Here is a 20782-nt window from a genome sequence, read left to right as displayed (position 1 = left end):
TTTTCTGTAAAATTAATTCTCTTCTGGATCAACAGAAAAATATGTTTTCATCATTGCTAAGGATTTTTTTAAATAAGTATCCAACAAGGGCAATAAAATAGCAAATGGACAATGCTTGAAGACCACACAAAAGTGACTTCCAATATTAATTTAAAAGAATAGGTTACCAAGAGAGATGGTTGAACGCCCCCCATCCCCTCCCTGGGTAATGCTTAAAAAGAGACTAAATTGTCACCTACTTAGATGGGTTTACATATGACCTGGGTGGAAGAGATATCCTCTTCCCTCAAGGCCCTTCCACCAGCCATATCGGCTTTCTACCTTCTTAGAACAAACATACTGATGGGCATTCCTCCGTGTCTTGGTTTCACTGAGCTCCTGGTGCAATATGCCAAACACATACATCCAGAGCCATGGTCCCAACCCTGCGGCCAATATTTGTACTTCCATCCAGATACTTTAGTGATGCTTCATTAAAAAGAAATGCTCTCCTTTCCAAGTCCTTGAAAACTATCAGTGTCGTGCAAGAAAAGGAGGGCAACATTTGTCTACTAATTGGCTCTAACCCTAGAGCATTCAGGAGGTTTATAAAGTGCTTTCAAAGGAGGATTCATTCAGTTTGCTCAAAAAATAAAGAAGGAGAAGAGATAGGAGCATGCTGACTTTTTTTGGGTGGTAGCTTTATTATTAGCAGTCTTATTATCATTATTATAAGTCTGAAATTGGAAGGGTGCCCGGGTGGCTCAGTCAGTAAAGCATCCAACTTAGGCTCAGGTCATGATCTTGCAGTTGGTGAATTCGAACCCCAAGTTGGGCTTTGTGCTGACGGCTCGGAGCCTGGAACCTCTTCAGATTCTGTGTGTGTGTGTGTGTGTGTGTGTGTGTGTATGTATGTATGTGTGTGTGTGTGTGTGTGCCCCTCCCCTGCTTGTACTCTGTCTCTATCTCTCTTTCAAAAATTAACATTAAAAAAAAAAAGAAGCCTGAAATTGGAATGTATAATCTATCCATTAGGAACATATATCTCAAATTAGTGGAGTTAGTATAGTTTCTTTAGTCATCTCAGGTCACAATGGTGTGGAAAATATGGTTTTCTTAGTGTACAAAGATATTTATTAACAGCATTTATAATAAAAATTGAGAACCAATGCTTCCCACAATAGAAAGCATGCAGGGAAAACAGTTTCCAGAGTCAGGTTACATAAAGGTATAGGATTTTTAAATATATACCCAATTGGCTCCATTTCTCTAGAGAACCCAGACTAATATAGTAGTCTGGCATTAGTTTTTTTTTTTTTTTTTTTTAATATTTGTTTATTTTTGAGAGAGAGGCAGAGTGTGAGTACAGTAGGGGACGAAAGAGAGGGAGACACAGAATCTGAAGCAGGGTCCACACTCCGAGCTGTGAGCACAGAGCCCGATGTGGGGCTCAAACTCAGGAACCATGAGATCATGAACTGAGCCGACGTTGGATGCTTAACCTACTGAGCCACCCAGTGCCCCGAACATTTTTTAAACCTTTCCCAGTGGTTGAAATGTTCAGCTAGAATTGAGAACCTCTGGTCTAGGAGTGTTTAATCCCTTAGGGGGTTCATGAATGGCTCTGAAGTCTGTGAACCTTGGAACTCACAAACAGAATTTTCCCTGTATGTTTACCTTATGTCATTCAAACTCTCAGCTAGTCCTCAGATCTCCTCCATGACATCCCTGCAAAACCACTGTTTGCTTTTGTTTAAACATCTCGAGCCACTGGAAACCCCCTCTTCCCTGAGGAAGTCCATCTCACCTTAGAACAGTTCTAAGAGTCAAACCCCTTGAGGAAACAGAGGCACAAGAAGCCTGACTTTGAATAAAAGAATCACAAAACATCAGCCAGAAGTATACCTAATGCTCTTCATGTGTAACGTCCTCATTTTATAGAGGGAAAAACTGAGGCACAGAGAAATTAGGTGCCTTGCTCAGATTAAAAGGTTCAAAAGGGACTGTCCAGCGCTGGTTCCCTGTTTAGTTTCCTCCCTTCATTGCATGCAGTAATGTCCCTTCAAGGAGGTGACCTGTGGTGGCACACTTTAGATGGGCAGGGCTGGGGCCCGGCTGAGGAAAAACCGCCATTCTCGCATTCTGTCATCCCCGTGGAAGGTGCAGGACTGAAAGGGGAGTGGCCTGCCTCCTTCTTTCATGCTGAGAGCCTCTCCATCCCCACAGGTCCCCACATGGACGAAGGTGAAGATGCCAAGAAAATCCAGCTCGATGGTCACACTGATATCGTACAAGGTACCAATTTGGAGACACTGGTCTATCTTATCCTCTGAAAGACAGGTGCGGACACTGAAGGGAAGGGCAGTGAACATGCTCTGCCTCTGGTCCTTTGGAAGGTGGTATAATTGATGATCAAACAGTGATCTGAATGTTTAAGATCTGCACAGTGGATTTGTAAATATGTGTTAAAATTTAAGTGTTATTAAAGAAACACTGACTTGTTTAGGTTGGAATCAGGCTCATTAATAACTTGGACTCATTATGTTCAATATTTCAATATCTTCCACTTATTACCAAGTAGCTTAATATCTTACTAAGCTCCTTACTATCTCCAAGCCTGATTGCCTCATCTATAAATTAATGTTAATAATGTCCATCTCAGAACCTCAAAGAACAGGTGTATGGAGCGAATTTCATGACATGAAAGTGGCTGGCGGGGTGCCTGGCATTATGATGCGTCTAGTCATCGGTGGCTGTTACTAGTATTACTATAATGATCAAAATACAAAATATTACAGTGACCAATTATTCTCGTATATGCCTTTTCTCACCACCACTTTCGCTGACAGAGGTGATGCCATAGTATATTCTGAATCCCCACCCACAGAACTTGGCACAAATCTGTGCCCACGGTAGGTGTCAATAAGAACTCAGATTGAATTGAATCAAATGAACCACTCCTACCGGATTATTCTGCTCTTTCAGGGGTATTTCAGACCCAGGTTCGGCCTCGAGGCTGACAGAGTCAATGCATTCAGCAAGCGCATCCTCAGTCACTTCTCCATTGGGAGGATGCTGAGCGGCAACGCTGTGCTGGGGCTGCTCAGGGCGCCCAGTGTCCGCAGTCTCTGTACACTGAATGGTTGCATTTTCATGCCCATCTCCTTTGGCATCAGCTGGTGTCGGCTCACTTGAAATCGTAGCTGAATCACAGTGTGCTTCCGTCTCTTTGGGTAAAAACTCGGTATTGGGCATCTTGGGAATTTCTGCTTTGTCTCCAGTGGCTGAGGTGTCACCGGCATCGTCAGACATTTTATCTGTCAATGTGATTACAAACAAATATTTCGGCTTTAATCAGAATTGTTGAACTTGAATTCAAAGCCCCAAATAATTAAATCTGGGAGGGGTAAACTTTCTTCTACCAATAAGAAACTTTATGTAACCTTGGGGTAGGCTGAATAATGGCCCCCACAGGTATCCATGTCCTATTCCTTGGACCCTGTGAATGTTTCCTTACATAGCAAAAGGGATTTCACATATATGGTTAAATTAAGGATCTTGGGATGGGGGGATTATCCTGGGTTATTTGGATGTGTCCTAAATGAAACCATAAGTGTCCTTAGAGAGAGGCTAAAGGAGATATGATGTACAGAGAGAACAGGCACAGAGACTGAGATGATCAAGACGGCGGGGGGGGGGCATGAACCAGGGAATATGAGCGGCCACACAAGCTAAAAAATGTCAAGGAAACCTTTCTCCCCTCAGAGATACCAAAAGAAACCAGGCCTACCAACACCCTGACTTTAGCCCAATGAAAACCAGTTTTGGACTTCTGATGTCCAGAACTGTAAGAGAATAAGTTTGTATTGTTATAAGCCGCTAAGTCTGTTGTAATTTGTTACAGCAGCAGTAGGAAACTAATACAACTGTATAGTGCTATCTCTAAACATTCATAGATCTCAGACTTGGTATGTGGGGATTTGTGTATGGGAACTATGAGTATTATCTATGTCTGTGAAAGTATTTAATATCACTTTATTAATTATAATTATAGCAATAAAGAGAATAAATAGAAAATAGAGCTCATCAAAAACTACTTGACATTTAACTTTGTGGTGTCATCAGAGATTCACACTGAGAAAACAACATATATACATGTGAGTGTGCTTTGTTGGACACCAGCTGGTGTAGGCCTGGCCTCTGTTTAACAAGAGTTTATACTGGGAAACACAGGATGAATTGGAAGGGAAAGAAGTGAGGTATTAAGTCAAATGAGGAATGTCATTATTATGAAATTACCTACAAAGCAGAAAACTCTTTACCAGGCTTGCCAGGTATTGTTTCACGTAGAACAGCACCATTCAACAGAACTTTTAAATGATTTCATTTTACATTTTACATAGGCATGTATGGCTAGTGGCTACCTTACTGGATAGTACAGATCTAAAGGCTAGTTCAAGATGATAATTTTCATTTTTTTAAAAAAATTAAAAATTTTTATTTTAGAGAGAGAGAGAACTGGGAAGAGGGGCATGGGGAGGGGGGAGAGGGAGAGAGAGAGAGAGAGGGAGAGAGAGGGAGAGAATCTCAAGCAGGCTCCATGCTTAGTGTGGGGCCTGATGTGGGGCTCAATCCCACAACCCAGGGAACATGACCTGAGCCGAAATCAAGTCAGGTGCTCAAACAACTGAGCCACCCAGTTGTTCCAGGATGATAATTTTTTTAGGCTAAAATGATGACACAGGGTTCTCAATACACCAGAAGTCAAGTCTCAATCAAATCAGTGGGTATTTTTGTTGACCTCAGTGTTTACCAATTGATCAAACCTCAAGTTGTCAGGAAAGCCACACTAAGAACCCACTTAACATACTGGCTACACGGAGGTACAGGGTTAGGATCACGTGCACATGTAGCCCGCTGGTCCCCTTGCATAGCCATTCCCCAAGGTTGTCTGGCCATTATCTTTTCTTGTACTATATTCTCTTCTTTGGTGAATCACATTCCTTTCTCACAGTTTCGCACACCACTGTCATGTGGTGAGTTTCAAACATCTACCTCATTCTGTTGAGATGGAAAGTAATTTAGTGGTTTACAGGAACTGAGGGGAAGGGGAATGAGGAGGGACTGATTGCTAATGGGTCCCGGATTTCTTTTGTGCGCAAGGAAAATGTTCTAAAATTAGACAGTGGTAATGGCTGTACAGCTGTGTAAATATATGAAGACCACTGAACTTCCAAAATTCAAGGAGTGAACTTTGTGGTATGTGAATTATATCTCAATATATTAAGAATATATATAATACATATAACCTATAATGTCAAATGTTAATAATGCTGTTATTAAAAAAATTTTACTTCTGGATAAGTAGTTCTAATGGCCTGCTGGACAACTGTTCCCATCCAAAAGGAAACTTGTTGTCTTACTGTTTTGGTTTTTTTTTAATTAAAAAAAAGAAAGAGACAGCATGAGCAGGGAAGGGTCAGAGAGACAGGGAGACACGGAATCTGAAACAGGCTCCAGGCTCTGAGCTAGCTGTCAGAACAGAGCCTGACGTGGGGCTTGAAGCCATGAACTGTGAGATCAGGACCTGAGCCGAAGTCAGACTCTTAACCGACTAGAGCCACCCAGGTGCCCCACATGTTGTCTTACTGTTAATACTAGTTCTTCCTGTTGACTTTTGTGTTTCTTTTAATGGTGCCTTGATTTCCCCAATGACCTAGGCTTAAAACCTCAGGGCTGTCATTAACTAAACCTTCACTCCCTCAAGAATACAGAATATCGATTCCTATACATTATGGAGTGCCTACTAAGTCTAGGCTCCTTACATGTATTCTCTCCTGTGAGTTAGCTATTAAAGCTCCATTTTACAGATGAGCAACTGAGGCTCCGAAGTCATACTTTCAGTAAGTGACAGATTTGAGATCTGAACCATGTCAGAGCCCAACTGCAGTGCCACCAGCCTCTTCTCTCCCTGTGCCCAAATCCTAGAGGCTCTTTATTCAGAATTCATGCCTTTTCTTTTTCTTCTATTCACCACCACCACTCTAGATCAGGTTCTTGTTATGGTTCACGTTGATGACTTCAACACTGGACTCAGCTCTCTACTGTTGCTCTCCCTTCTGCTTCCCCACCCCTCACCCTTCTGTTCATACATCCTTAGGGGCCTTCCACTTGCTATTGGGATGAGGCGGGAAGCTTCAGCTGGCATCCAAGCACCTCTGTACTCTGTTCCCACTATGTTTTTCTCTCACTATTCTCTTCCAAAACCCGAACCAAGACAATGTAAGTATCTGTGCAATGCCTGACCTTCACAAAAGACCCTCATGTGGTTGTTAGTTCAATATGCTGTTTTAACACATTTAAGACCCACTTAAAATAAGCACTGCCTCCATTATTCATTCTTCCCAACTGGATATAATTTTTCTTCCTCTGAACTGCCAGAGTGCTTTGCATCTCTCTCACCTTGGACACTTATACTCGCCTTTGGTTTAGAGTCACTTGAATCTTTTCCTATTATAGTATATTGTAAATTCCATGAAGAAAAGGATCTCTCTTGTTTTGTTTTCATATTTTATATAGCACTTCACATGGCTTCTTAAACATAGTGGGAGGCTCAACAAATCTGTATGTTGTTTTAGAAATATTTTTGGAGACTTAAAATTAAAATGTAATTTGAATTAGTGTTTTTGCATTTTGGGGGCAAATAGCCAGTCGCATAACTAGATTGAAGGTGGACCCCTATGTTTATAGCAGCATTATTTACAATAGCGAAACTAAGGAACCAGCCCAAGTGTCCATCAGTAGATGCATGGACAAAGAAGATGTGGCAAATATCTATTTATACAATTCAACCAGAAAAAATAGAATGAAATCTTGTCATTTGCAACAACTTTCTGGATAGAGCTAGCATATGATGCTAAGTGAAATAGGTCTGTCAGATAAAAACAAATACTATAGGACTTCACTCACGCGTGGAATTTAAGGAACAAAACAAACAAGCAAAGAAAAAAAGAGAGAGGGAGAGAGAAACCAAGAAACAGACTCTAAACTATAGAGAACTGATGATACCAGAAGGGAGGTGGGGGGGGGGGTTTAAAAGGTGACAGGGATTAAGAAGTACACTTGTGATGATGAGCACCAGGTGATGTATGGAATTGTTGAATCACTATATTGTATACCTGAAGCACTGGATGTTAACAATATTGGAATTAAAAACTTTTTAAATGTGATTTGAAATGAAAGCAAACAGAAAATGCCTTTACCCTCATTTACTACTTAAGATCTATCTTACAGCAAATGGTTCCAAATGAACCATATGGGAGGTTCCTTCACCTCCCAGTTAACTAAGTTAGAATGTTTCCTTTTATTTTAAGTTCATTTATTTATTTTTAGAAAGAGAGAACGCAAGCAGGTGAGGGGCAGAGAGAGAGAGAGAGAGAGAGAGAGAGAGAATTCCAAGCAGGCTCTGCAACATCAACATGGAGCCCGACCACCAGGCTCGAACCATGAACCATGAGATCTGACCTGAGCCAAAATCAAGAATCAGACACTTAACCAACTGAGCTACCCAGCTGCCCCTAGAAGGTCTCTTTTTAAATAGAAATCCTTGGATTCAGCAATAATACTCCTATAAACAAGTCTATGGGTGGAAAAGGCAAAACCTGCATACGTCCCTTTAGCTGATATATAAAGTTTAGGATATTCAAGGTTGGAGATGGTGCATCAATATGGTCAATGCCTAGTTGAAATAAAGAGAGAATAAAACAAGGTCAGTGCTCAGAAAAGGCAGTTGCTGTGGTTCATGGGAGGAAGGAAGAATTGAGTGACGGTACTTGAAAAGCTGCTGTCCTTTAGTACATGAATAAAATCTTCTTGAAAATCTCAGAGTCAGGACTGGGTTAGGACTCGGGGTTGGCAAACCATAGCCCGCTGGTGAGATCCTGCCCTCTGGCTCCTCTGGTAAATCAGATTTTATTGGGACACACACATGTTCATGTGTTTATGTGCTATCTACGGCTTCTCTATAACTACAACGGCTCAGTTGAGTAGCAGAGAAGACCATAGGGCCCACAAAGTCACAAAGCCCAAAATATTCAGTATCCAGCCCTTTACAAAATGTTTGCTGACCCACGGTCTAGAACATTGCTTGGTTGCCATGATCTAAAAATTTTTGTTTTAATTTATCCTATCCTTGCCTGGGTCCTAGGGGCATTAGAAGAATGGCCCTGTGAATAAATGATGCTTCAACATCACTTTTGTTCCCATTTTTTATTCAGCAATAGCTGGTCATAGACACTGTCTGATATTTTCATTTCTTCGTACGATAATTTGAAAATCCTTATTATTAATCTGGGTTATTAAGGTACTCCAAATGATTTCACTTTTCTATAAATAGAGATGTGAGAATAAACCTGACTATAAAAAACACCCATGGGCAAATAAAAAGCATTTTTTTGTTGATTATGCTTTGCCCCAAATGTGTCACAGTGCTGTTCATAACTTACTCTAAAATACTTCCACATAAATCATGTGACATGCACGCAGGTTTGCTGCAATTTACAGCCTAGGGGTGGTTGGTTAACATCTGAAGTGCCCTATTCAGGAATATACTCTCCAGAGGGCTTTAGTTAGCATTCAAAAACTATAATTGGGTGTCCACTTCTAGAGAGGGTTTAACTATCACCTCCTTTAGTCAAAACCCCAGGATGTGCTAATTGGCACAAGGGATATTAGAAACCATTTTTCACTGGTGAAATGGAAGATGCCTAAGATATGTGGACGGGCAAACAATACCGTACAGGTGCAACCTACCCTTCTATTACTGGGGCATAAGATTCTATCGGGTTCAGCAGCTTAGTACTCTTTGAGATAGAGATTTTCTAGTTATACTTTGATTTCGAGAGAATCTCAAAACCTGATTGGGTTAGCTGAGTCCTGCCTGTAGAAGAGTCCATGCCAGAGGCCTTAAAGGACAGAGAGGTAGGACTTCATCAAGCTTCTAAGAACAAGCTGATGGCAAGCTGACTTAGGTCAGTTCTCAATTGTAGAAAAACTGCAGAGACAAAAACCTCTCTTCCCTGGAGCTGCTCTGCATTCCACCAGCAAGAGGAAACCATTCCATCAGAAATGCTCCAAATTCACTATAAGGTATTGAACCCATACTGTTTAAAATATTTATGGACAACTTACAAATTTAAAAAAGATTGTATTTTTACATCAGTTTAGAGAATAAAAATGGTCACCATAATATTTAGCCCTACTTTAACTTTCTTTTTTTTTTTTAATGTTTATTTATTTTGAGAGAGAGAGTGAGCACATGTAAGCAGGGGAGTAGCAGAGAGGGAGAAAGAGAATCTCAAGCAGGCTCTATGCTGTCAGCACAAAGCCTGACATGGTGCTCGATCCCATGAACCAAAAGATCACAACCCGAGCTGAAATCAAGAGTCAGACGCTTAACTGACTGAGTCACTCAGATGCCCTTTAACTTCTAATTGTATGTATCTTTAACCTATATTTAACGACCTACGTTTTCTCTAAACCAAAACCAAAACCAAAATCTGTTTTCATTTCTTCTGATAGACGTTGGTTTATTCTGGGTGTTATGCTAGGAGAGGTGAAACCAGTTTTAAGACTGTGCCCTCTTATCTGAGGCCATTAGAAACTGTTGTGTTGTAAATACAGAGCTGTTTCTGCACAGGGACTGTCAGAGTGCACCAGGACTACAGCTGTGACACACACTGTGTTTCCTAGGACAGTCCCCATGTCGACCTGGGTGCCCCAGAAGCAGCCAGACTTATAAATCTCTCCAGATTTATGGTTTTGAACATTGGTCACTGCAGCCATGTCTTGTGGCCTCGATGCTAGCGAAATTCAACCCACAGAAACAAGGAGGCTTCTTTAGAGCACTTCAAGGAGAGGAAGAGTGGCATATAAAGGAGTCTTTGTGGGCTGGGAATAAGTTAGTTTTTCATGAGTAAATTCATTCATCACCTAAAATGTTCCCAGAACTATGCTAGGTATTGGAGCAGCAACATCATAGGCTCCAAAAATAAGTTTAAAGCGGAAGACGTGGCTACTATCCTTCAGAAAATGAATAATCTGTTTTCATTTTATTCCTGGTCAGTGAAGGTCCAGGAAACAACTTCGGCTAACATGAAATGGGTAAATGATGGCAGAAAACGGCACAACAAATAAGGGAAAGATGTGCCTGAATTAGACTGACCTTGTCTAAGGGAGAACCTTGAAAATGGCTTTGATACGGTTACTCGGGCATGATAGGACCAGGGTACGTACAAATGCCCAGTATCGGGAATGAATTCTAGATAAATAGGAGGAACGTGTGGCTGGGCCGGGAGGAGGCATGGAGGAACAGTGGGGGGAGAGAGGGACAGAATTCTGAGGTGGAAAGAGCATGCCCCGCTCCCCACCTCTTTGTGGGCACACAACGCACTCTTGGTGGGCTTCCTCGCTTCCTCCTCCGTAGAAAAACTGGACAAAATGACCTGGATGTTTGGCTCCCAAACACCAAAACCTGCAGGACTGGGGTCAGTCCGGGATGACAGAGAAAAATGAGGACAAGATAGCAAGCTTTTTGTCAATCTAAATTTATTAAAGGACTGCCTTCATCTTGCAAGGTTAGCCTGCATGCTTTCCTTGGTATTAAAACGTCTTTCATTTTATGAAACAGTAGTGCAGTGGATCGACTTTTTAAATGGTCTCATTGGGCAAAATATGAGTTTGGTAACATGATACCTTGTGAAAAATCACTGCCCCCAATTGTAAAAAGGGGCTGGTCAGTGAAGGACCAGGAACAAAAACTTTGGATCAGAGGTTAATCAGCTTATAAGAGTTCCCCTCTGTGAAGCTTAACAAATGCCCCGGCCCAAGCCCCAGCCTCTCTTTCCTCGGGTCTAGCCTCCACCTGGCTCCTACGTGTTTTTCTGAAACGCAAACAGAACCTATTTGCTCCCATTTAAAAACCATTAGGTTTGAACATCTTTGAGTGACATCTGTGACCCCTCATAATTCAGCTCCCATCTCTCTATCCACCGCTTGTAACTCTTAATACACCCTGCACTCCTGCCTCGCCAGACTTTGCATTATTGCCTGTAAACGTTCCCACATCCTTGCCGTTGCCCATCTGGTTCCTCTGCCTGGGCTACCCTGCCTTCAACTGCTTTGCAAACTCCTATTTGTCTCTCCATGTCCAGTGTGTATCTTACTTTGAAATTTTCCTTAATTTGCCCCGCTCTTCCCAAAGAGTTAATTTCTCCCTCCTCCATGCTGTATGTGTGTATGTGTGAGAGAGGGATACTTTGCACTAACTTCCATGGCATTTATAAGGAGTATTTGTTTCTGTGTCATTTCCTCCTCCAGGGCTGTGACCAGCAAGCGCTTAGCTTGGTTTCTGAGCCTCAGATAGTTACCGAATTGAAATGCATTGTTTGATGCTGATTAGTATATGTGCTGCCGAAGCGAGCACTGTTTGATGCTGATTAAAGAGGAAGAATATTTGATATACACTGGATTTATAAATAAACGGTTACCTATATGGACTGAGTCTCTGATTTTCTAGAAGGCTCTCACTCGCCCTCAAATTCCTTCTGCACTGGCTCTCCTGTGCTTCAAAGGCCACCATGGGAGTTTCATTCCTTTGCTTAAAGCTTAGAATGGAAGCAGTTAGCAGATTCTTTCCTGAGCTCAGGTTCTGATGGAGGAAAGGATGGAGAGAGCTGGGAGTGAATGTGGGTGAGATTGGAAAGGGGCACTGGGAGGAAAAGAGTGCAGAAAGAGGCCTCTGAGGAGAGAGGCTGCATCCTCAGTTATCTCAGGATGGAGTTCCAGAGAGACTGGTTTTAGAAGCCCACCTGCTTGTATCCCTAATACTCAGGATGGGAACTGATGGGATAAATAGGGCACAGAGAACTTCCTATCTAGGAAAGGACGGTGAAGTTCAGGCGCCAGATCTGAGATGGCTGGAAATACTCACCAGATTCCAGGACAGAAAATCAGTGAGCGAGCGCCTAGGGGGCTGGGGAGCTGGGGGCAGGGGGTAGGCTCCGCCCGGAGATGTAAATCCAGGGAGCACTAGCTTAGCGTGTTGGCTGGGGTGGAGGAGCATGTGAAGCTGAAGGAGGAGAGATGATGAGGCTGTCTGCGAGGTCAAGGCCAGAGCTCGGTTTTCCGAGGCCAAGGACGGGCGCACCCTGGGATGGAGGACTTTGCCTTATGGGGACCTCCTCCCTCTGCGCCCCCGGCGGCAGGGATTCTGCAGCCTGCCTCTGACTCGGACCTGGGGCACTGGAGAAACTTTTCCAGACTTGCTTGGTGCCGCGACCGGATACGTTCAGGACACAAGGCAGTCTCCGCGGAGGTTCAGGCCGGCCGAGGGGGCAGACCCCGAGCGCGGGCGTGTGGGTGTGTGCATGAGCGTGGACCCGGAGCGACACACACTCACACACACACACTCACACGCCCGCACCCACGCAGGGCCCTCGGCCGCGCCTCCCGCGCCTCCCCAGACCTTCACCCCCCGAGTCCGGTCCTCCCGGGTCCCGCGCGCGGTGCCAAGTCCCTGTCGATGGCTTCTCACTAAGGCGGTGGGCAGGAGCTGGGGACCAGGACAAGGAGACACGTCAGGGTCTCCCCACCACCCACCTGCGGCTGTCCTCGCACTCCCCCGCCCGCCCGGGGAAGGGGAACGCGGAGAGGGTGCCCGGGGCTCTTACCGCTCCGGCCGCCGAGTGCGCGCGGGAGCGCCGGGCGGGTCCCGCCCCGCCACGTCGGCAGGGCCGGCGGGGACGCGGCCGGAGGGCGGGCCGGGAGGGGGGACCCAGGGGCGGCCGGCCGAGCTGCCCCGCCCCGCGCCCGGCCCAGGAGGAGCCCCGCCCCCCGCGCCGCCAGCCCAGGAGCCCGAGCGCCCCCGGGGCGCGCAGCGCCCTCTTCCGCCAGGCTGGGGTCCTCCGCGGGTAACTAAGCTTTTCCAGCTCTGTGCCCGCGGGAGGACCCGGAGGGCGCCCGCTCCCGCCTTGGGCGGGACTTGGGGTTCAGCGCGTTCATTTGCTTCCTTTAAAAGCGCCGGGAAAACCCTGCGGGCAGTTTCCCCAGGAAGGGGTCGCTCAAGTTCGGCCAGGGTTTTCGTTGCCTCGACTGTGAGTTAAACAGCGTGCCCTTACCTTGTCTGTGGGAGTGTAATCTGATTTAAAATCAGCCAGCTGAACAAAAACACTAATTGTTAAAAAAAATATTAAGTGTAGGGCAGGGGAAATTTATGTGTAGTGTATACAAGTATACACTATACAAGTGTTACGTATAGTATAATCATTTTCTTGTAAATATATATGTATACGTTTATATTTTGTAGAAGTTAGGGACAATACAGCTTTAAAAACAGCGATTCGTTCTGAGTTCTGCAATTGTGTTAGCAAATTTTGTTCGAAAGGTGTGACAGGTGTGTCTTGGTGTACCATGGACACAAACCCCATGCCTGTGACCTCTGCTCCTGCCTAAGGACGGCAAGCAAGAGCCTTTGCCACACCGGCTCTCCCTGCTGCGCTGAATGGCAGTCACACGAACAGACATTCTGTCGTCAGGGCTGGTGTTCTTTTCTACTTTGACCCAAACCACACCTTTCCAATAAAAGAATATGGAGCAAGTAACTCCAGCAACAGGTTTTGTTGCTGACTGCAAATTATGCCCTTTTACTGAAAAGCCCACCAGGTTTTTTATTGCAAAAACTGTTATTTTTTTTTTTTTGCAACTTACAATTTTTTAATTCGTTTAAAATATTCGGGAGTATTAAAGAATAAAATACTCTTTAAAACATACAGGAAAGCAGAGAATCATATGACAAATACTTATTTGTATAAGAAAAAAGTAGATACTATTATGACTATATGAAGATTGAATAACTTTTCTGCTTTGCCATGTTTATTTTAGAACATTCTTTTATTTATTATTTTTTAAAGTTTATTTAGAGAGAGAGAGAGAAAGGCAGTGAGAGGAAGAGAGAGAATCCCAAGGAGGTTCCTCAATGTCAGCTCAGAGCCTGATGCAGGACTCAAGCTCACCAACTGTGAAGTCATGGCCTGAGCTGAAAACCAAGAGTTGGACATTTAAGGGATTGAGCCACCCATGTACCCCTAGAATCTTCTTTTAAAAGAAAAAAATGTTGGGGCACCTGGGTGGCTTAGTTGGTTAGGCGTCCGACTTTCGCTTAGGTCATGATCTCGCGGTTCGTGGGTTCGAGCCCCGCGTCGGGCTCTGTGCTGACTGCCAGCTCAGAGCCTGGAGCCTGTTTCAGCCTGTGACTCCCTCTCTCTCTGACCCTCCCCTGCTCACGCTGTCTCTCTCTCTCTCTCCTAAAAATAAATAAAACATTTAAAAAAAATTTTTAAAAGAAAAAAATGTTAAAAGATATGTTTGAAGTCTTTTCCCTTCTATTCTTCACCTTCCCCGGAGGTAACCACTATCCTCCAGCCTGTTGTAGGTCTTCCCACCCATATTTCTATACTTTTACTGCTCATCTCTTGATCTGCATATACTATACAGAATTGTTTTTCAGTGTTTTAAAACTGTATAAATAACATCCTATACAACATTATATTTTTGAGGATCATTTATGTAGATCCAGTACATTCATTTTAAAGTCCTAGGATTCCACTATATGATTATCCACAATTTATCAATTCCCCAATTGATGGATATTTAGCGTATTTCACGTTTCACTATTACACATAGTGCTGCAAATGGCCTCCTTTGCTGTCTTATATTCCAGGCTAGAAATGGAATAGCCTGGTCACCTTTATTAGATATTTGAAATTATACTCCAAACTGGTTCAACTGGGGGAAACGGAAGGACTCCATAAAAATCTGCCTTTTGCTTTTTTTCTTGCTTCTATTCTTTCTAGCACTTACACTCATACATGTTCCTCAGAGTACAAATAATGCATGTCCTCCTTGTAAGGGATAAGGAGTTAATGATTTCTTTAGTCTTCCAACATAACAGGTAAGATCTAAGAAAGGAGTAAGAGAATGACTGGATAAATCCATCATGTGCATATCCTAGACCATTGGTGCTAGACATCTCAATGCCAAGACTTCCTTTGGCTCCAAGGAATAGGTGAGTTATGGTGGATAACTGGACACTTGTCTTTCTTCTAACCAGTTCTTGGATGCCTGAGAGGATACATACACCAGACCACAATCCTCAGTAAAAACTCCAGACCAGGAACAAAGAAGAGACTTTCTTTCCATTTCCTCTCTGAGTCTTCCAGATGTTCTATCTGTATGTGCACTCTCTCTATATCTTCAATAAACTCTCACTCCCTCCTGGCTATTTCTATCTGGTGTGTAGCCAAGGACCCTCTTGGCTGGTCCTGTGGGACCTCCTCTGGGTCCTTGGCCCCAACCTGCCTACATCACAACCTAAACAAAACTTTTTTTGAGTATGTGCTTTATACCTAGATCTGCTCTAGATGCTAGGCATACATTAAGGAGTAAAGCAAAGTCCTCCTCTCAAAGAACTTACATTCTGTTGAAAGGGAGATAGACTCGAACAAGATAACATATCAGGTGGTGGCATAAAGCCGTATACAGTGTCCAGAGGTCTAGAGTATCACCAGTGGGAACAACCATGGTCAGGGAAGGTCTTGACAATAAAGTGACATTTCAGTGTAGACTTTAAGGAAGTAAGGGAGTGAACAATGGTGATATGTGGGGACAGTTTCAGGCAGAGAGGACTGCAAGAGCAGTGCTGGGACATGCTTGGTGCACTCAGAGAATGGCAATGTGGCCAGGGTGCCTGGGGCAGAGGGAGGATGGGGCAGAGTGGAAGGAATGAGGCCATCGAGATAGTGAAGTTTTAAGAGATGAGGCAGACGAGGCAGTGAGTGTCTTGCAAACCATAATAGGGATTTTGGCTTATACTTTGAGTGAGAAGAGAATCCCTACAGACTTTGAGTAGGAGTGTGCCATGATTCTAGTGTCTGATTGTAACTGGGTTGGGATAGGGTAAAGTTTGGTGGGTGGAAGGAAGAGCAGAAGTAGACAGACCAGCTAGGAGGTCATTACAGTTATCTGTGTGAGAGATGTCTATGGTTTTGGCCACCATGGGAGTGGTGGAGGGCATGAGGGATGTTTTGCTTATGGAGACATTTCAAAGAAAAACCCAACCAAATTTGCTCAAGGATTGGACGTGGACTTGGAGGAAAAGAAAGAAGTCATACATTAGTCCAAGGGTTTTGACCTGAATGACTGCAAAAATAGAAGTGTCACTTATTGAGATCAGGAAGGATACAAAAGGGACAGGTTTGAAGTTTGAGGTGAGGATTCAAGCACTTGATTTGCAATAAGAAAAGCTTAGCAAATGTTTAGCAGGCAGTTGGGTGCAAGAGTCTGGAGTTCAGGGGAGAAGTCTGGGCTGGAATAGTAACTGGGGAATCATCAGTAAATCAATAGTTTTGAAGCTATGAACCAGGATGAGAATGCCCAGAGTTGCAGAAGAGAAGAGGTCCAGGACTGAGTCTTGGCTGTGCCAAGTCAGAGAGATAAGGAAAACTCAGAAGGAGACTGGGAAGGAATGCAGTGATTTAGCAGGAAGTTGGGAGGGAGGTGTATGGGGGTGGCAATGGAAGAGGGGATTATGGGGTCCCAGAAGCCAAGTAAGAAAACTTTTCGAGATTTTTTAACTATGTTAAATACTGCTGATAGTTCTCATGAAAACTAAGAATCGGTCAATCCAGTTGAAAATCGGACTCGGCAATGTGGACATCGTTGGTGGCCTTAACAAGAATGATTTCTTTGGAGTGGTAGAGAAAGAAACCTGCTTGGACTAGGCTTGAGAGAAAGGAAGGAGACTATTTAGAGACAGTGAGTAAGAGAACTCTTTCAAGGAGTTTGGAGTAAAGGGGAGCAAAGATGAAGAGATTGAGGGTTCAAATATGAGAGAAGTTGTAGCATTATATGCTAATTAGAACCATACATTAGAGCAAAAAAAAAATGATGATGTAGTAGAGAAAAGATCATTGCAAGAGTGAGAGAGTGATTTCCTTGAGTGGACAAGCAGGGACGGAAGTCAGTGCTCAATGGGGAGGAAGCTTTTGACTGAGTTCATTCAGGAGAACAAAGGAATACACATACAAGTTCGCTGGTAGAGTCTTGGGGGAGGTTGTGGAAAGCTTTTCTGGTTGTTTTGCTTTTCTGCATGAAAAATGAAGCATCATCAGCTGAGATAGAGGAAAGAAAGGGGGTGTTGGCAGAATAAGAGAGGAAAGGAGGTATAAGGGAGAGTAGACAGGTTCAGGAAGGGGGTAGATAGGGTAGTAGGATCGGTGCTCTCTCTTGAGGTTGGGACCCAGTCATGAATTTCAAGTAAAACAGTCAGCGTGGGTATTTTCTTCAACGGCATTGAGCTGCTCAGGCTCCATGCAGTCCAGTGGTGCGTTGGATTTAACCTGGGTAGAGGAGAGTGGTGTAAGGTAGCTGAGGGTGAATGCAGAGAGATCGTTAAAAGGACGGATCATGAGCTTCCAGTCCAGTGCAGTGGGGCTGAGGAATTGTTGGCAGCAGAGGGAGAGAATTGGAGATCATAGCTGGAGAGTGGGATGCCGGCGATTGAGATTATAGAGCAGGTACAGCCATCGGCAATAATAATATCTAGGGTGGGGCGCCTGGGTGGTTCAGTCGGTTAAGCGTCCGACTTCACCTCAGGTCATGATCTCACAGTTCTTGGGTTCGAGCCCCGCGTCGGGCTCTGTGCTGACCCCTAGCTCAGAGCCTGGAGCCTGTCTTCAGATTCTGTGTCTCCCTCTCTCTCTGACCCTCCCCTGTTCACGCTGCCTCTCTCTCTCTCTCTCTCTCTCTCTCAGAAAGAAATAAAACAATTTTTTTAAAAAAATAATAATATCTAGGATATAATGAGGAAGTGCATGGCCAAGGTAGGTTGCAGTGTAAGATCATTAGCAGAGAGAGTATCAAAGAACTAAGAAGAGAGGGGTAATGAAAGTATCTCTACGTAGCTAATTGAAGTCACTAGAATTATGGCAGGGTTGGTGTTGTACTTGGACAGTGGGCAGTGCTGAAATACTCAATGAATGAAGGAACGATAGGCCTCTATGGGTGATTGCAACCAGGACGGGTAGGTTTCAAAGGCTGATCTGGAAATAGCAGTGAGTGTCAAGGGCACCTACATCATCTCCAGGCTCTGAAGTGTGAGGGGTGCAGTTGAGGAAAATAGGGACCACTAGAGGGCGATGTGTTTAGAATGATATTTACATCTGAGTGCCGTTTGATCCTTCCAAACTGGATCACCTGGAGACCTTTTAAAATAATGCCGATGCTGAAATAAGTCAGGCAGAGAAGGACAGATACCACATGTTTGCACTTATAGGAGGATTAGGAGGAACTTAACGGAGGACCGTGGGGGAGAAGAAGGGGAAAAATAGTGGAGAAGGAGGGAGGCAAAGCATGAGAGACCCTTGAATGCCGAAAACAAACTGAGGGCAGATGGGGGAGGGAGGAGAAGGGGGGTGATGGGCATGGAGGAGGGCACTTGTGGGGGTGAGCACTGGGTGTTATATGGGAACCAACTTGACAATAAACGATTTAAAAAATAAATAAATAAAAATAAAATAAAACAAAACAAAAATAATGCTGATGCTTGGTGCCATCCCAGACCACTTAAGTCAGTCTCTGAACATGTATGAGAGTTCCTGTTTCCTCATGTTCTGACCAACGTTTGGTATTAGATGTTTGAATGTTTGTCCATCTGAGGTGTGTATAATGGTGTCTCCTGGTTGTCTTGTTTTGTCTTTTCCCATATTATAATAAGGTTGCATTCCTTACCATATGTTTGATCTATTTCTTTTTACTTTCCTATTACTATCCGTTTATATCTTTGCTAATTTCCCACCATGGGGTTTATTATTCATTTTCCTATTGGTTTGTAAGAATTCCTTATATATTTTGGATACTAATTTTTTTGTGGTTATATGTGTTGCAAATAATTTTCCTAGAATGTGACTTGTCTTTTTTTAACTTCAGCCTATTTAGATTTTAATACCAACATTAAAGTTATCAGTTTCATTTTTAGTGGTTTGTATATGTTATGATACAATTTTCATGTAACTTGTTTTTAAAACTGTTGATGGGGGTGTCTGGGTGGCTCAGTCAGTTAGGTGTCCAACTTCATCTCAGGTCACGATCTCGTGGGTCATGAGTTTGAGCCCGGCATCGGGCTGTCTGCTCTCAGCACAGAGCCCACTTGGGATCATCTGTCCCCCACTCTCTGTGCCCCTCTCCCCCTCACACTTGTGTGCGCTCTGTTTCTCTCTCTCTCAAAAATAAATAAGCATTAAAAAAAATTTAAGTTGTTGGTAGAAACAAGTATTCATTGATTGATTTATCCAGGGAAAGGAAAGGCATTTTTGTAAAAGGTAAAATTCATCAAAATAATGTTTTGCTTCTCTCTGTATTGAGGTAGTATATCTGCCACTCTTAGACTGTTATTTTACCTATTCCACTATGTTTTTAAAAAAACAAAACTAATGCATGTACATAGTAAAAAGAAATTCAAAAGGGACAAAAGAGCATAAGTGGTAAATAAGAAGCTCGCTCTCCCTTGATTCTTCTGCTCTCAGGTAACAATTTCTTAAGTATCCTCTCCAAAAAAAAATATTTTTATGCATATATCAGCATAGGTATGTAGATCCTTGTGTTAGTTTCCTGTGGCTATCATAACAAATGATATTTGCGGGAGCAAAACTGGGTGGCTTAAAACAGAGATTCATTCTCTCACAGTTCTGGAGGCCAGAAGTCCAAAATCAAGGTGTTGACATGGGCTCCTGGTTTCTGATGCAAAACTCCAATCTGCCCATTTTCTAGCCTGCTTCTCTCTCTCTCTCTCTCTCTCTCCTCTGTGTGTCTCTTAAGGACAGGTGGTATCTTGGAAGGCAGCCTGGGGTAGTGCTGAAGCACACAGATGCTGGGGCTGGACTGCATCTGGGTTCAAACCCTGGCCCCACCACTGACCAGCACAACTTTGGACAGTTACCTGATTGCTCCACCCCCCGTTTAAGTGAGGATAATGATAGTACTTACAACATCTTTATGAGGGCTAAGCGAGTTAATATTTGTAAAGCACTCGGAACAATGCCTGGCAAAGAGATAACCTAAGTAAATAGATCAGATTTTATGAAAATGATACCACCCTTCTGCACCTTGCTTTTCTTCACTTAATAGTATATCCTGAAGTGTTTTCCTCTCAATAAGTAAAAATGTAAGGCTTGTATAGAATTCCAGAGTTCCTTAGTATAATAACTTCTCTTCTGTGTTCACTGTTTCAGCCACCTTATATTCATTATCTTCTCTAAAAATCACAACTACTCCCATTTTGGATAAATAAATGGAGTCTTTGTGAGGTTAAGTAATTTGCCCAAGACCACATAGCTAGTAGTCGGCATTGTGTGTTCAGCCCAGTACGGTCTGTTCCTCTACCATCCTGCCTCCCATATTACCTGACTTCTGTGGGTTTTGTCATCCATCTCCTTAAAGACTTTCTCAGAATTACAACAGCCTCAACAAGAATAGTGTCCTTGTTTCCGAAAAGCAGCATTATGAAATGTCCTAACGAGGGTTGGTTAAGTCATTGTGCAACGTGACCACAAATTTGCAGTGATGTATCTGTGTGTGCACACATGTGTGTATTAATACGTGTGTATGTTTTCTTCAAGGCTTTAGTCCAATGTTGCTTGAAACTCCCTCAAAACCCCAGCTGGCCCCTTTCTCCTCTGCCTGTTGCACAAAG

General features: G+C 43.4%; 1 protein-coding gene across 1 annotated transcript in view; it reads right to left on the bottom strand.

Moving 5' to 3' along the window:
• The window catches only part of FAM114A1 (family with sequence similarity 114 member A1), a 70430-nt gene extending 57701 nt beyond the window's left edge, over positions 1 to 12729 (bottom strand). Inside the window, exons 1-2 of the mRNA XM_039227034.1 lie at positions 12708 to 12729; positions 2944 to 3296 (exon numbers count right to left, since the gene is read on the bottom strand). Coding sequence (XP_039082965.1) covers positions 2944 to 3291 — 348 coding nt within the window. The 5' untranslated portion in view covers positions 3292 to 3296; positions 12708 to 12729. The remainder of the gene's footprint in view (positions 1 to 2943; positions 3297 to 12707) is intronic.
• Positions 12730 to 20782: the final 8053 nt, after the last annotated feature.

This window comes from Hyaena hyaena, unplaced genomic scaffold (assembly GCF_003009895.1).
Source record: "Hyaena hyaena isolate Hyena2069 unplaced genomic scaffold, ASM300989v1 scaffold_24, whole genome shotgun sequence".
Classification (NCBI taxonomy): domain Eukaryota; kingdom Metazoa; phylum Chordata; class Mammalia; order Carnivora; family Hyaenidae; genus Hyaena; species Hyaena hyaena.
This window is presented reverse-complemented; position numbering and strand designations above follow the sequence as displayed.